The sequence below is a fragment of the Tinamus guttatus genome, unplaced genomic scaffold (genome assembly GCF_059628265.1).
Source record: "Tinamus guttatus ecotype Peru unplaced genomic scaffold, ASM5962826v1 Tinamus_guttatus_pri_ptg000599l, whole genome shotgun sequence".
Classification (NCBI taxonomy): domain Eukaryota; kingdom Metazoa; phylum Chordata; class Aves; order Tinamiformes; family Tinamidae; genus Tinamus; species Tinamus guttatus.
Window position 1 is genome coordinate 2046929 of NW_028289133.1, and position 17638 is coordinate 2064566.

The 17638-nt window shown below is 48.0% G+C and overlaps 1 protein-coding gene across 2 annotated transcripts in view; it reads right to left on the minus strand.

Moving 5' to 3' along the window:
• PLCD1 (phospholipase C delta 1) overlaps positions 1-10160 on the minus strand; it is a 51234-nt gene extending 41074 nt beyond the window's left edge. Inside the window, exon 1 of one of the 2 annotated variants that reach the window (XM_088534810.1) lies at positions 10016-10160. In XM_088534810.1, coding sequence (XP_088390936.1) covers positions 10016-10049 — 34 coding nt within the window. In that variant the 5' untranslated portion in view covers positions 10050-10160. Of the gene's footprint in view, positions 1-2112; positions 2213-10015 lie in introns of those variants that run through there. The other variant, XM_088534809.1, reaches the window with a different exon arrangement.
• Positions 10161-17638: the final 7478 nt, after the last annotated feature.

A 17638-nucleotide genomic window follows, 5' to 3' on the forward strand; every position in this document is an offset into this window, starting at 1 on the left:
CCTCAGGGCTCTCCATGGGTCCCCAGGGAAGAATTAAATGATAATAATACATCCTGGATCCCTTACGGCTAGCTAGAAGCATCCTCCTGGGTGCATAGCATACATCACTGTCCAAGAAAGGGTTTGACAGCTTCATGTTTTTGTTTTCCTGAGCCTCTGCATGCAGTCAACTCTTACATCGAGACATCATCTGGCAAAGGAAGTCTTTGCCTTGCACTTTGCAAGAGCACAGGGAAAGAAGAAAGAAGGTATGTGGTGAAACCATGGCAAAGATCAGAGATTGCAGGGAGCCTGGGTCAGAAGGCAGCCAGAGAAGGTAGGGAGCGAATGAAGACATGTTCACCTCCAGGAGGTGATGTGTTTGGCTAGGAGAGGACAGGATGGGTGCCAGCAGCTCCATCATTCCCTTGATGTGGAAAGCTGTGACACCTCCAGGGCCTTTGGGATAGGCAGCAGCCACCCAGAGATCACCTCTGCTGTGAATAACCCATCATAGACACTAAACCAGGAACATGTGGGCCCAGAGGACAAGGGGGATCCATCCTATTAACTGGGGGGCAAGGCAGGTCCCAGGCCTGCTCAGTGTCCATGCAGGGGGAGTTCAAGCTCAGATGACTAAACCAGCCTGCAAGGACAGCTACTGCTTTGGACCCTCTCTCATACACCAAGGTCCTTGGTCTACTTCACCTCTCTGTTCCCATCTAACAGGCAGATAATGGTCTTGGTCAGGCCAGAGATTAATCTGAATTGATCACCATAATTGATCTGGTAATAGGGCAACAGCAAACACCCCTCAGTGGCACAATACTCTAAAACTGTCCTTTGAATTGCTTTCCTCCCCAAAAAACATCTTTTCCCAGTTCACATCTCAGGCTTTTCTCCTGAGTCGCTCCCTAACACTGCTGAGTGGATGAGGTTTGCTCTGCCAAGCTCAGGTTTCGCAGACACAGAAGCTTTGGTTTGAGAGCAGCCTGGGTTGCCACCACACACATCTAAAGATCCCAAACCGCTGTGCAGTTGGTGTCCAAGTACAAAACAACGCCGGGCATGAGGAGAGCAGTCGGCACACTGACCTAGGTGTGCAGATCCTGCCTGGACCATGAGCAAGGGCTGCATCTCGCTCAGCACCCTGTGCAAAATACCAAACACGCATTTCCACCCAAAATTGCAACGTGCATTTCAAGGGCCACTCTCCACTTTCCATGCCACACACTTCATAACCAGAATATATTTACTGCACCATAAAGTTCAGAGGGAAGACTGCCTTTGCCTAAGGCACGAGAGCCTTAAGCAAGCGGCACTGCAGCGAGTGCAAAGTCACTATCCTGCACAAAGAGGCTTTAGACACAAAGACACCAAAAACTTTAGCCTGTGCGTTATCCATCCCAGGCTTAGAGCCAGCAGGCAACAGGATAAAACACCAGCTGTCACAGCAGCAGGTAGCACCAGGAAGACACCAGGAGCAGGCTCATAGGAGGCAGCGAGTCGCTGCCTTTCCGCATTGCTCGCTCACGGATTGCCGGTCCGGTATAAGCGCACGGATTTACAGCTGCTATAAAACAAGCCTCTTCCTGCCTTCTCCCCCCTCTTCCAGCGAGTGCTTAAGACCAGGCACAACTCAGGCTTGCCAGTTTTGAAGTCAGTGGATGCAATCCAGGGCGCTGCTGTGGGCAAAGGGAGGCAGTTCCATTCCCGCCTGCCCTCTCGGGCCGCCGCTCCAGCGAGCAGGACCCAGCTCAGAGCCAGGCGCAGACGTTATGAAACTCCCTGGGTTTCCTGTTTGTATTCTGAGCACTTCCCCGGGCTGGAAATGCACCACCGAGGAGTCCAGGAAAATCAGGCAGGATTGCCATTTCCAACACGCTCTCCAGCAGCAGCTCCGAAAGCGCAGCGGGAGATTTGGAAAACGACCCTTTGCCACTCAGCTCCCACCTTCTTCGATGCCTCAAGCGCCGAGGTGGTGGCTTGCCCATCTGGAGGGGAGCAAAGGAAGGGAAAAGAAACCTCGGGAGCTTAAGAACAGCCTTGGAGCCGCCTCTAGGGTGGAGCAGAGCCTCTTTGCAGAGACCAGCGGCAGACACGGAGCGGAGGACGTGGCCTCCTTGCCCTTACCCAGCCTGGCGCCGTTGAGCGCGGCCACCCTGCGGCTCTGCTCCTGCAGCAGGTTCTCCTGGGACACGCTGAGCTTCGGCTGCCTCCGGATGCACTGCATGGTCCAGCACGGCGGTCAGGGAAGGGCAGCAGGTGCCGGCAGGGATGGGGGGCCCCAGGAGCCCCCGAGGGCTTCGCGGGCATCTGGGAGCCGGTCTCAAGCTTGGGAGCAGGAGCCGCGGAGGGAGGGCAGGGGCCGGCGGGGGTGGGACCGTGGGAAGTCTCTCCTCCCGCTTGCTCACCGGCCGCACGCTCCGCTCCGGCTGCAAAATTGCTCCCGCTGGCAGCCGCCCAGGTGGAAGGAGGAAGCTTCCCGACAGCGGTGCCACTTCTGGGCATTGTTTCCGAGGGGTGCGGGGTCCCCACATGTCACCTGTGGCTCCTACACAGTGCCTAGGGCTTTTCACCCCTGCCCCGAGGTGCCCCCGCACGAGAGACCTTGGCTGCTCTGCTGCGCCGCTAGTAGCCCCTGGAACACAAAGAGAAGGCTGAGAGCACCTTGTAGCCAGGGCTGCTGTAGCCAGTTGTCCATAAACGGTGTTTTGATTTTCTTTTGTCCAGCTAGAGAGGAGCGTTTTCCTAAAGCGCCTGTGAGCCTGTTCTCCGCCAGGGATCTCCAGCGTGACTCGCGTTGAGTCACTCGCCCTGCGTTTCAGCACAGCTCTGAGGCTGCAGCGTCACCCACCTTCATCCTGCAGCCTGACACGGAGCAAAGGCTTCATCGCCATCTGCGACAACGCACAGGGCGCACGGAATAACTCAGGTTGCGAGGGGCCTTTGGAGCTCTCCAGCCCAAGCCTCGCGCCCCTCCTTTCTACCCACTCTGTGGGAAGCCCTTCCAACGCTCACAGACCAGCACCTGGCACTGGTTACCTGACCAGCACAAGGACAGGATCAAAAAGTGATCGCTGACATGTGCCTCGTATACAAAACTTCTTGAGGATGAGGCAGGGCCCCTGCATGGTCTCAGCACAGCAGTACATGGCAGTCGTGCCTCATTTACACAGAGCAGCTGTAAAGCACAGCACAGGAGAGTAAGGGTGCTTTCTGGATGGCACCTTGCCAAACTAACCAGGTGGTGAGGAGAGCTCCCACCCTTCTGAGCCCTCTCCACGCACGCGAGGTGGATGTTGGAGCTGTAGTTTTGCAGAGAGCTGCGGGCTTGGCTCATGCCCTGGCGAGCTGGAGAGCAGCATGATGCAATGGCAAGATGATACTTATTAGCTAGCGGGCTCCAAGCACGTCCCGTATTTCACATTGTGCTGGAGAGAACTGATCTATTTAAGGAGCGGGGAAGAGAGTCATCTCCCGTGCTTTGGCAACGGAGTTTGCTTCTGTGCATCCAGCTCTCCAGCCCGGCAGCAGCGAATCTCCCATAGGGATCCATCCGGGAGCACGCTGAACCCCTCCACTTCATTTTCCTACTAGCTCCGATACACGGCGCCAGCGGCACCGGTGCTCAGAGCCACGCAGGCTCCTGGAGAACGTTCTGCTCTCGTCATCCCTGGAGTTCACACACACACAAAACACAGGACCCTTGCTGACTCCCACATAGGAAGGGCTGCTGTTGTTAGGACTTTGGAGGAAGAAGGCAGGAACCATGAGTTTGTTTTTAAAACAAAGATGGCAGCGTTGGGCTAGAAACGCCCTGCTCTGGGAAACAACACGTCGGGATTTATTATGGTCTTGAGGCTGTTCAAAGAAATTGGAATATCTCATAAACGCAGCCTGATGGGTATGTGTGACACTGCATGGCACAGGCCATTGTCTGCGACTGTTACATGGTACATGACACGGTGTCACACGGCTGTGCCGAAGGAAGTGATTCCTGCAAATGGCTTCGGGATAAATTCCCACACCCTTACTTGGATAACACCTCACTAGGGCTGAAACCTGCAAGGACTCAAGCCTGCAATTTTATGCACGTGACCAACCTCACTGAGATCAATGGTAGCAGTCACATGCGCAAAGTTATTCACGCCCATGCACCGAGATCAGGGCTTTGCTAATCATCCTATCGATTCCAGCGGGGTTACTCATGGAGCAAACACAAATCAATGCCAGAACGTGGTGAACAAATTGCAAAGCACTTTGAAATGAAGGAAACAGGCACTTGAGAGAGAAAGAAAGGCCAGAGAGTTTGGTAGGAAATAGGCGGTGTGAGAAAGCTAATAACGCTCAGGCTGCTCTTCAGTTTTCCAGAAAAGTCACAAATTAATCTCCATCACATCTGCAAAGGAGGCCAGGAAGCTCTATCACCACTTGACAGAGGAAGAAGCAGATTGACTTTGAGCTCTTTAGGGCTGGAACCGGTCTCCCCACTGCCACCAGGGCTTGTTGGCAGCCCCAAACACGACGCAGCCCTTCTGCTGACTGCAGCCTCTTTGCACCACAAATGACATGGGACATGGCAGAAGGCAGGTGGCAGCTGCTGATTCGCCCGGGCTTGGGATAGTCTGGCGCTGGAAATAAAATGCTCGTGCTGCTGGTGACCTCATCACTTCCCCATTGCATCAGGCGTATGATCCAAATTCCTGTGCCGTGATAAATAACGCCTCCAGCGGTTGATGTAACACACACCCATCCCATCTGAGGGGGAGATTTTCCCCATCTAAGAGGTCAAAGGTTGTGCCTTGCTCTGTTTTTGTCACCAAAAGGAATGATGTCTATTTTACATGACACTTTTCTGAAGGAACACTGTAGTTTCACCCCCCTCACTCCTCCGCAATGAAATGCCATAGGATTATTTACAAAAGAGCAGTAGGGTTCAGCACCTGAACTGCAGCATCTGGCCCTGTGTATTCCCCTCTGTGTGTGGAGTCCTCTATCCAGCTGCAGCCAGAGCTCATGACAGTCTGGAAAAGCCATGGTCCATCTGGTCTGTAGTAATGTAACAAACTGCCATTGCTCATTAGGGCGATGGAGCCCTCAGAAGCAGTTCTCCAGCTGGGGCATCATTCCCGATGGAAAACAAAGCCTGATGATCATTACATTGGCAGCACTGCACACCAAGGATGGGTGGTATCTTTGGCGTGTTGGCTGCTTGGAAACAAGCACAGCCAGCATTGGGCAGTGGCCGCTCAGGAAAAGCACAAAACTTCTCAAGCAAAGAGAAATCAGTTGGCTTCCCCTGTGCTTTTCCTAATCAGTGGTACCATTAGCCAGTTTCTACCCACCACCAAGAGATGCCACTGGCTCCTCTGCACCAGCTTTGCCCTTCTCACTATGTCTGTGGGACCCGGGAGCAGGGAATGGGTGCTGGGATCATAATATTGAGGCATCTCAAGCCAAAGATGCTTCTGCTTGTTTATCGTGGATGCATCTTCAGCGCATGTGATATGTACCAAGTTCCACCTTGTGGTGACACTGAGAATGGGCTTCTCCACGAAGCACGCAGCCACATCAGCAACCCTATCTCTTCCTTACCCTAGCTCCTCTTCCTGCTCGGCTACCCTTGCGGGGTGCTTCAGAGGTCTGGCCAAGTGATACTGGGATGAATCTTGGTGTTTCACATGGTTGTCCCTGCAAGGAGCATGTCATGGGATTGTCCTCCAAATCAGCGCCTAAAATGCTGGCAAAAAGCCACATGGTGGGTCAGTTTCTGGTGCTCTGAAACCCAGCTCAATATTCCTCAGGCCCCTTAGGCTCTGGTTGTCTCACCTGCTCTAAGGTCTCTGGGAGGAGCAACCTGTCCCCTGGTTCTGCTCGGATCAGTCCACACTGCTCTGCCATCTTTCCTCAAAACAGGCTGCTCATATCCATCCTGCCCACTGGGAAGTGTCCCTGGCCCATGCCATTAGCAGCCAGGCCAAACTCATGCCAGGCTGCGAGCTGACATTGTGCAGAGCCCTGGCCCTGTCTATTAGAAAAGAGCCAGGCTGCTTGTTGAGACAAATCGCTTTGAGGGGTGACCTTTACTTGGAAAAAACTACAGAAATACTTCTGCCACTCGGGGTCATTCCCGAGATGCCTGTATCCACACATGGCACTGGCAGTGACCACTCCAAAGCCAGCGCTGTCTCCACGTGCTCCTGATGAAATCCAGGCAAAACCCCTTCATTACACTCAGGATCTCAAACGCAGACCAAAGGGCACTGGTCCTTTCGCTTGGAATGGAGTGAGAGGCACCAGAAAACACACAGGCCACAGTAACTTACAGCCTTTCCAGCTTGATGTGAAAAGGGTGGGAGGAAAGTAATTTAATAGGAGGGTGCCAACTTGATAGACAAGATCAGAACCAGCAGCAAGGAGCACCTGTGCAGTTTTCTTGCATAACTGCTCCCTATGCATTAAGTCATGTTTCTGGGCAGCTGGCAGTGAAGATGTTCTCTTCATAACATAACTGCTGGGTTCCAGCTTCCAATTTCTGATCCCTTACAGCTTTTGCCAACTTCTGCATCAGGAGATGATTTTTTCTCTGCAAGCCAAATACAGGTCACTCTTGCCATTCAGTATCAGTGGAGGAGGAGGGAGGGGGAGAGGTTAATTAAATTATGCAAAATTAGGAAAAAAATCTTATTTTTCTTTTTCCTGACTGACTTATCTGGAATTTCACTACTCTAAATTTAGCTAGCAATAGGCAATGAGAGTTGCACTGTGTATCTGCACAAAGGGCTTTAAAAGCAGTCCAATTTCTGCAGACACATTTTTTATACTGGATCATCTAAGTTTAGAAGAAACTGTGGGAAAATTTCCATCTGAATAAAGCAAAAGTGAAATGTCCCTGTTTAACTCAAAGTCTGCAGCTTTTTGTCCCGGTGGGCCTGAGAAAGGACTGAGACCCTTGGCCTACAGTAAGGACCTAGGAGACATGTGGGCTAGGGGTTAGTCTCACCTATATTCAGATGTCTACAGCACACTGAAATCATGCCAGCAGAAACAAAAGGAGTGCAATTCGCCTATCTCAATCCCTATAAGCCTAAAATTTCACATAGACACCCACATTTATCCAGTTGAATCCACCCTGGGTGTTGCAATGTTTAGCCCAGCAATCATGCTATGATAGTCCTTCAGGAGAGCTTCTTGAAGGCCCTGCACTTCCTGACTTGCTATTTCACAAATCAGTACGTGCTTGTCTGTGGCTTTCCCTCATAAATACGTGTTTATATATTTCTACCTTCATGTGAGGGAAACTATATTTTGCTCCCACATCATGGCCACATTTGGCTTCCCGAGCTGCCCATCCAGTTAGCAGAGCTTCAGGTCTTGCCCAAGCCATCTCTTACCCATGCACCTCTCCTTGCTTCTTCCAGCGCTTGGCTTTGATCTCAGCTACCTGCAGTAGTTTTCCAAGTGACTGGAAAACTACTCTCCTTCTTCTCCCTCTCTGTTCCTCATTTTAATATGTTTTTCCAAAGCATCAAAGCATCTGTTTGCCCCTATTCATCTGTGCTGGAGCCTTGCATACTGGCAACAGAGTCTAAAAACCAATGTGTGCTTTAGTTTTACTAAAAGCAGCACTCCAACTGCCAATCCAGCAGTTTTTGCATGAGAACAGAAATGTCCCAAGACAACTTTTATTGTCCTGTCTGAAAACAGGGCCAGCTTGCAGAGCATGTCCTGCTAAGTGTCACGATGGCACGTTCTGTTGCACCCGTAGTAATGCTCCGGTTCAAAGCCTTCCATGCAACGCATCTGTAACATCCTCCGCACCAAGCCGGGTGTGCAAGGAGGGTTTTGTTCAGCAGGCCCAAGAGCAGCAATGCTCCAGCTTCATCAGAGCAGATCCCATCTCATCCCCAGCATCGCAGCAATCTCCACCCACGGGTGCAGCTCCCAAAGGGAGACTCCTCCAGACTCCCAGCTACAGGGCAGGTGGAAATGACTCATTTGGAAATTGAAATCAAGCAGAAGTCCTTGGGACTGGCTGACAGGAGGAATGAGGAAGCGGATGGCTCTTGCCTCTCTGCTGATGCTCACCCTGGGCTGCCACAGAGCGCGTCCCCTTCGCGGGGCTCTGCGCACACAATGTGAGCAGTGTCCGAGATGAAGAGGGCAGTGTGTAAGAATAAGGCATGGTGCAAATTAGTCTTTCCATAGTCTCTGTGAGCACAAGGGCTCCCAGTTTAGGGTCATGCCAGCTTCATGAGTCAAGATCAAGATTATTAATAGCCCAGCCACGTTATTGCATAATAAATGCAGATGACTCTTTATTAAAAAAAAAAAAGGAAAAAAAAAGGCAACAAGAAGCTCAAGTGGCTGACTCAAACACGTTCAAAATAAAAGGCACAGACAACTAAATTAAAGTAGCTGCATTGACTCTACAGAAAACGGACAGGATCATGCTGAGTTTTCATCCTAAGTCTCACATCTCCATCCAAATTCAGAGTCAAAAAAAGCTCTGAAAACATTTCACACGCTCTCATCTACAGTAAAATCCACTTTTGTTACCTGAGGATATTATATAAAATATTTTTAGATTTCTATATGAATGAGAAATATGTAATAATATATCATTTCTTTATTAAAAAAGAAATCTTTTACTCACTGTCAAATATTTAACTGCAATAGGATTTTGCGTATGTGGTTAGTTCTGATATAGAAAACACATGTATTAAAGCTATAGCTTCACTGCATGGATAGAAAGGGCGTCTCAGCATATAGCCATAGCCACATCTATAAACTATAGTAGTCAAGCAGTTTCAGAGAAATTACATAGCACAAGTCTGCTCCTGCTCACAAATAAATACGTGAGCAACTTTTTGTCTACGTAGTGGGGCATCCAAAATTACTTCGCCACTGTGAGTCTATGTGTAAAGGAATTTCAGTAAATACATAAATATGTATATTTTTAAACTTAGCTCATCCAGCCCTGGTATGCTTTTCTACTTCTGACAAGAAAACAGAAAAACAAGCAGCCACCAAATTCCTGTCGTTTCCTAACCCCAGAAGACTAAATAATACTCACTGAAAAATGACCTACAAGCCAGAATAGGAAAGATTTTAATAGTTCCAGATGTATTTCTAGCTTTCTTTCCCCAGCGGTTGTATAATGAATGATATACCTACAAAAAACATTAACATTAACCTCTGTTTCACCTTCCTCTCAGATTTCTAACATCGGGGGAAATCAGAGGGAAGAGCTCTTGAGCCCGGGGGAGCCTTTTCACATTTCTCCTAGTAGTGCTAACTATTTATATTTAAGAACAAGCACTTACTGCTGCGTTAATTTGATTGCTTTTATTTTACCACACTAAGAAAACGAGCATCTCATTAAAAAATAAGCACTGGAGACTTCCTATTTCTGTGGGATCGCAGTATCCCCTTTCAAACCATTTGCGATAGCTGTGCACAGCCCTGAATTGTTTCTGCTCATCAGAGTGAGGAAAATACAAGGAAGAGATAATAAATCAATAGGTGAAAGTCAGACCAGGGAATAAGGGATGTTTTCTTGCCCTGTCTATGAAACAAGCCTCCCAGTCCCTGTAATGATTAGACTAAATCTCACTCGCTGAAAGGGCAGGAAGGCTTCTTTCTATTTTAGGAATATTATTTCACTTTTTTTGAGTATTTGAGAGTCTGGGAGGAAGCTCCCAAGCTGGGGGTGATTTGTTTGAGCCCCACTGTCTTCCCCCGAGACCCAGGAATTTACCCAGCTGAGCATCTGTCCCACTCGCTGTCTCACCCAGAAAGGGGAGGAGATTTGGATCAAGTTTTCAGGACCTGCATATTCTCATCAGCCAACACACTCTTCCTACCAACACAGCTAGCCCTAGTAACAAAGAAAAAATCACTTGTTACCCTCCTGTAAATGGGGTTTCACACTGCACAGGGTGGCAAAGAGGACAGGGGGAAGGAGGAGGAAAAAGAAAGCTCTGGTTCGAGTAGGAGAGAGCTGAAGCATAAAGACATTTCTCTGACTTACTGTTGCAAGCGAGGAAGCTGCCGTTCGCTTCCATTGCTGCAAAGCGGCGTCCAGCTGCAGACGGGCTCCGGGAAACAGCTGTGCCCAGATGCGAGCGTGGAGGAGGGGGTGGAGAGCCAGAGCCGCGGGGCTCCCTGTGCTTTCTGCTCCAACAGCCCTGCCGTGAGCTCCCTTCAGCGGCCCGCTCCTTCCCCTGGGCTGGAAATGCCTCCCCGCGATGACTCCTCGCGCATTTCCCCACGGCGTCCGCGCGCCAGCGCCTCGACTGAGGCCGAGCGCCCCAGCGCCAGCGTCGCGCGGGCCCTGGCTCCTCCCCGCTCAAATCTGGACGTCTTCCCCGCGCTGGCCCGGCCTCCCGCTGCCGCTCGACGCGGGGCATCGTGTCCGGCTCCGCGGCCTCCCTGCGGGAAGGCGCCGGCCACCGCGAACCGTCCCGAGAGGCCGGGGCCCCTTCCCGAGGGAAAAGCCTTGAAGAGGGCCTTGAAGAGCCCCCAGTTCCCTGGGGGCTGAAAGGAACCAGTGTGGTGGGGGAATGTTTCTTTACACACCCAAAAAAAAGAAAGAAAGAAAACCGCGTATGTCAAAAATTGCCAGCGTAGAAATAGAAGCTGTGACCACAACTGCTTGCAGAGGCAGCACCTCAGAACAACAGAAATTTCCCAGCTTTGCAATGCAGATGGCAAGACAGAAGGCAGGAAAAAAGCCTCACTCTGTCCCCAGGCTCTGACAGAGCTGAGCTGATTCTCTACAGCCTGTTTCCTATGCTCAAATGAGGCACTTTTAAAATCGTACAACAGTGATGCTGGCAAAGGGGGGGCGGGAAAGGAGGAAATCCAATGTGTAAAAATACATTTTCCCTCCACTTGAATGTCTAGGGGGAGGTTTGCAGTTATTGTTCTGTCTGGTTTTGTTCCTGGTGATTTTGGGTGGTCTCGATGCAGACACTTGGTGGAGCAATGGGAGGACTCAAAGCTTCCCGTGTGACAGTTCCCGTGTGACAGTTACACATCTGGGAGGCATGTGTTGAGAAACGGTTTGGTCCTAGGGCTGTTAGTGCCTCCATGCCAGGGTCCCAGTGGCAGATCAATGGGCTTGGATGGGGCACAACCCCAAGGATGTGTTCCTGAGTCAGTTCCCAGCAGGACTCTTAAGATTCCTCTTTAAAAACCCCAAGGCAGGGGGACTTCCAAAGGAGGCCAGTGAAACTTGTCACCGTTTCAGCCTGGAGAAGGGAGCACAAAATTGAGGGCTTGGGAGGCCAAAGGATGAGTCAGGCTGGAAACTCCAGGGAAGCGGAAGAGATGAGGGCAGGATAGTTTTCACCTGGGAGGAAAGGTAGAAAAGGGCAAAGAGTCTGAAAATGATGATGGCGAATGGCGTTATAGCAACTCCTTTGCCGTCCTCAGCTGGTCTATAGCCCCCACCAACACAAGCTGCTCACCATCCCACAGCAGCCAGTGCAAGACCCTCACTTAGATTCCTTCAGGCGCCAACCTACCTAGGCCCTCTGTAGCACAAAGGAGGCGTAAGAGGAGCTAATTTTCCCCACAAATAGAGAACATGGTGGTCTGGATGCAGACCTTTCACTGCAGCTCCAGGCATGATTACAACGCACTGTGGTTGTCTCCACTGTGTGCGCTGTCTCCGGCTGGAGACTGAGTTTCTCTGACATCATATCTTGAGATTAGAAGATCATCCTCTGCATTTGAAACTCTCCCATGTCGATTCCGAGCACCTACAGGTGCTTCCTTCTTGCCATGTTGTCATCTCCATGACAAGACCTTGTGGTACCAGAAAGACAGACCAGTGCTGCCTGTTAGGAGGTTACATAAAACGTTGCCCAGTTCTTTCCCATTTTACCATTACACTTACTTAGGTAACCATCTTCTTTCTTCTCTAAGTGACCAGAAGCACCGCTATTTGTGCTGCTTTGGCACTGCAATCCCTTTCTGCCACCCAAGCTAAGGCATCACTGCAGCTAAGTCCATGATGGGCTTGACCCCACATGTGTCTCAGAGCAAGCCTGGTGCTCACAGACTGTCTTGCACTCCTTGCATTCATCAGAAACCACAGCAGCTGAGGATACCTGTGACAAACACTTGAAAGATGAGACCATACAGCACAGGTCGTATCAGAGCCTTGTTCCAGAAGGCAACAGTCCTTTTATCTTTATTGCTACAGAGGTGCCATGTGCACTTGGTTACCTGAAACCCATATGCATCTGATAGAACGATGAAACCGACGTGATGTGAGGCATTACTGGGTACCTGTGAACAACAAAAATCCCACTAATAAATCATATTCTAAGAGTAATAGAACAAATTAAGAATCCCATATGAATTATGTCTCTGATCCTCATTTTGGTTCACTTTGCTCTCTGCATTCCTGTTAAGGTGGGTCCTTCTCTGCCTGGTTAAATTAGCATTACAGCCGAGTGACAACATCTGTAAAATTACAGATAAAACTGCAAAAGGTCATCATTACTCCTGAAACCCTGAGAAAATGATTCACTTTGCAATAAAACGTATAGTTAAGATAGGCTGTGACTGATTGTTTTTTTAACTTCATTTGCCTTTTAAAAGCTGTCTGAATTTCTGATTGCTTCTGCCCTCCTCTGAGCACAGCTCCAGTTTGCTCCTAAGCTGTATCCATCAGCTTTTCTCAGCTTTATGGCTTTTCATCTTCAAGGGCAAACCATGACTTGGTAGGGAAAAGCTCAGTGTCACTTAGATGAAATAGCACCGCTTTGCACTTACTTTCTCTGCTCACAGAGGCAATACTGATGATAGACAGCAAATTTGAATAAGTGCCATTTAGTCTGAGCAGTTTGGTCTTGGCATCTGTAAGGGGCCATTTCGATTCCTTTTCCAGGCACTGAAGATTAGTCCTCTCTGCTTTGAAAATGTGATTTTTTTTTCCAGTGAGATAAGAACAGAGCTGTGAAAACCTTAGGTTTTACTGCAGTGTAGCTGGGTGAGGTGAATGCATATGCTCTGCCCCGTTGCTGTCTTAGCCTGATTTACCCCATGAAAAATTAGAGTGCTTTGCCTCCCCCAGGAAATTGGAGCAGGAGAGTTACCCTGCACTGATCAGTTTGGAGGAAGAGCACGCCACCTTTGCAGCAGGGAAGGCAAAACCTAACAGAAAAACCTGTTTTCCCGAATTCCGTGAATACTTCATTACAGCAAGGGCTGTATTTGTTGCCTGAGGACATTCTGCGCGTGCCACCCGTGCCACCCATCAGTAGCAACTTCACAGCCAAGTCCACCTTAGTATCTATCAGGTTTCAGGGCACTGAGGGTTTCCTTTTTAATGGCTCTCGTTTAACGGCTCTCAGAAGACCTGGGAAGAGATTTTATTCCCCTGCCTTTGCTGTCACAGGTTTTATTCTCTGAATCATCCTGCCAGGCCAGGTAGGAATGTGAGGAATTCACTCCCAGCAAGCATCTCTGGCAGCCTTCTCCCTGCAGTCATTGGAGGGGGGATCCAAATTCCTGATGAGAACATCAGTCCTGGGCTGCCCATGTCTGTTCCAGGACCTAAGCTCCCCCTCACTTCATAAGGAGAACAAGGTCGGGGTTCAAGAAGTAGAGGAATGCTAAAAATGAGAAGGAGAAGAGAACCTCAGCCAGGTAGAGGAGCAGGCAGCTGCTCCATGACTCCTCTGTGTGCAGGATGCGCTTCGTGCCTGCATACAATTTGAGCAAAAAAATAAAAAATTGCAAAGCTCTCTGAGCACTCTGCTCTTTTCTTACCTACACTGTCATTTCCTGAGCTCACTGAGTGGCATTTCTAGGCCTGGAGACACTCAGTAGTCCAAACGCAGGCTGCCCCTTTTCTGATGCCTCGCCGTGCCATGACACTTTAGCAGGGACCAACCCTTAAACCCAGGGTGCATCTTGACTAACTCACTCTCTCCAGCCATAAATACGAGCTTGGAAAGAGTTCAGGGCCAGCTCAGCATTGCGAGGAACCTGCATCCTTCTCCAGCACAGCCACATGCAGCAGCACCAAGGCCACACACCGAATTGGTGCCATGCAAGCCCAGCGAGCTCCCTCCTCGGTCTTGCTCGGTCTGCACCTACACCCTGTTGCCTTCTGCAATGATTGTGCACACACAGCCCAGCCCGGGGCACACAGAGCATTTGCAGGGTTCAGAGCCAAAACCCTCTCTGGGTTTTGATCAAGAGTGAGCCGTAAATCACAGCGAGGCCCGAGCAAAGCAGAGGTCTAGCTGCTGAGCGGCTCCGCTCTGCAAACCTGCTCCCAGTGTTCGTTTAATTGTGGAATTGTGTGCCTTTTCATCTCAGAGGAATGCCACGCAGCCCGATCACCCAGTATTTCCTAACAAGAAGATGCCTCCTGGCTCCCTCTGCCTCTCGTGCTCTCACACACACCCTCCTCATCAGGCAGAAGCATTCCCAACTTCCTTTCCCAAAGATAAGAAGAAGGTGCTTTATTTGCTTGGAAAAAAAAAAAAAAAGGAGGCAGGATTTCTGCTGCTATGACGAGGCAGGAACAGAGGAAGCATTTTGCAAATATTTGCCCAGCAGGGAGCATTAGTAGCTACATATTCTTTTCCCCATGATTGTCAGCAGAAATATTACTGAAACCAGCACAAAGCAGAATGTTGCGTTAGTGTCCACATTACTGCAGAAGTGGGATCTTAATTTTTCAGACATTTGTGTTATGGTGCAGTTGCTTGCTGAACCATTTTTTTCCGGCCTTTTCCCATGCTATTTACTGTTTTAGGCCTTTGCTTGGTTGTTAGAAGGGTCTCTTGCCATGCTCAGATCAACTGATCTTTCCGTGTCCAACTCTGATACAAATTAGCTATGAGTGGAGAGAGGGGAAAATTAAATATTCTCAACTGTTTTACATGTTGGGAATTGTTCAAAGCCTGAAAATCAATTTGGGATGCCAGCTCCCATCACCCAGATGACTCACGTTTCTTAATGGCATCATTATTCTTTTATATTTATCAGCGCTGTCTTTCCTTAGGTGGACACAATTCCTACGGTAAATTGTTGTCTTCCTTCCCTGCCTGGGAAAGGTCTGGGAATCAGAGGGATGATCCTATCACTGACTCTGCTCCACCCAGCATTTCACTATGGGCTGATTTTCCTGCTTCTGGCAGGACTCAGAGCACCATCTCCAAGAAACAAGTTGCAAGATGGCAGCAACATGGGAGATGGCAGAGCTCAGCACCTTGGAGGATCAGGTTCCCTTAGGAGATAAACTGGAAAAAATTTAAGGAATGGGATTTACCCTACAGGGACAGGGAGGTTATTTGGGTATGCAGAGGGTTCACTGGACCTCACAATTTTGCTTGCAAAGTAGCTTGCTGCAGCTTATAGGCAAGACAGAACTGTAGCTAGTGCAGAACACAGTATCATAAAATTCAGAGAGTGAGGAGGACAACCAGATTCCTCATTTATCACCATGGAAAACCAGGCCAGGAATGCTGATCTTCAAACTGAATGATGCTGCTGTGCACATCTGAATTTAAAACATTAATTGCAATGATTAGTCCTGTTCTGGAGACCAGCATCAGAAAATGAAGCAAAAGATACCAGGGATGTAGAAGGCAGCTAAACCAGTCCAACAAGCCTCACACTGATGTCAGACTGAAAACCTTTATGAAAAGGGAGAAAGGGTTGAGATTATGAGATAACCTGAGATTTTGAGGTAGGAAATCTGGGATTCTCTATTTGAAACCACTCATTATGAATGTAGGAATTTCACCATAAAAAAGACAAATAATCTGTTCTCTGACCAGTAGTACTAGATATGATTTCAGCATCTCACTAACTGCATCTTTAAATTAATTTTAATTTATGTTGAAAGGTGTATTTCATATTTGTTCACTTAATTTGTTTCACTACAAGATAGATTTAAGAGTGTTTGAAGTTCATTTTTGTGCATTTTCATACATTAACATCTTTAGGTTGAATTGAGCTTTCTAGTGTGGAATTCCCTGAGTTTAGATGTTTTGATTCTGGGATAATCAAAATGTTTTTGTCAGATCTGTAGAGATCTGTAGAGAAAAGTACAGTTAGCCTTAAACAAGACAGAGGGGAGGGGTGGATTTTTTTCAGATTTTTAAGATCAAACCTTATATATTAGCCGCAGATGAGACTCTCAAAGAAATGTCACTATATGCAATTAAATGTCACTATATACAATCAAATGTCTGTGTTTTAGCAGCATTTCAATTCAGTGCATCAGTAACAGCACAGAGCAGCCCCACAATACTAGACAACTGATTTATGATTGTCTGAATCATTTAGTGAATCTGACCATTAATAGGAAGTTAATGTTGAGTGAGTGGGGAAGCAATAACCTCTTTAGGACACCTGGTGATGACTCACTGGTATGAAAAGTTACTTGAAGCAATCATCACTGAGGAAAGAAGATCCAAAGGAGGTTGGTCCCAAGGTCTTGCCATCTTTGTCCATTAAAGGCTACTTCAAACACGCTCCTGGTTACAACGGAGCGGAGACCCGGAGCATCACAACCACTAACATCCAGGTTAGCGAGCGTATTTCGAGTTTTGAAAGGCCACAATTATTAGGCCAAGACATCCTGCTCGACGTGCGTCTCTCCTTCCATGCACAGCTGCCCCTTACAGTGCTGTGTACAAGCGAGGTATGGAGAGAGGTTCGTGACTCATGTCATGATGGGTCTTTGTTGTATACTTCAGCTGTCAGCTTAATTCTCCACCACTTGGATAATCGGAATAATTAGATGCAATTGTTCATATAATTAACTAATTGTATTTTTTTTCAGCATCGCTGATTCACATGAACTTTAAATGCATGGAAAATACAGAAAGTCTGAGTTATAGCCAAATTTTTGGAAATCCTATTATGCATATGCCCCATAGGCTTACACCATGGTTGAAAGTCTTGTGATTCCATGGTGTGAAACATGGGTAATCACAGTGATGTTACAAGTAAAGCTTTCTTATTTTTGATCCCAAAGAATTAAAACTAGAATTCATTTAAGCTCCTTGATATCAGACCTTCACGCTCATCAAAAAAAAAAGAATATAGCAATTTTCTGAAATGGGTATATGAATTATTAACATGTTCAGAGCAGATGCTTTTGCAGAAGGTATACAAGGAATTCCTGTGTCTCCCAGGATCCTAAAAGTAGCCAGCACCTTTGGTGTTAATTTATAATGTGCCTTGCAAAGGAAAGAAAGACACACTAATCATTTAGGACAAAAAAAAAATCACCAAGGTGAAAATCTGTTACTAGATTAATTTTTATATTAATTTAATTCCAGAACCAGTAAAAGGATGAACTTGTAAAATCTTGTCAAGCTTATACAAAAAGAATATTCATAACCTCTAATTTAGCCCCTTCTACCATCTAGTTTAGGTACAATTCATAAGATGAAAGTTAGTAACACAGTTCAATACACTGTAAGTGGAAAAAGAGGAGTCTTTGGAGAAGATGGAGAGAACCAAACCTTAATGCAGACAGGGTAAACAGTTGGACACCTGAGATCTCATGCTGTATCTTTTATCTGTTGGAGAGGGAATAATAAACCTTTGCTGTATGTGTTAAACAGAACAGAAGTTCATATATGAAGGTGCAACTGCTGCTTCCAAAACT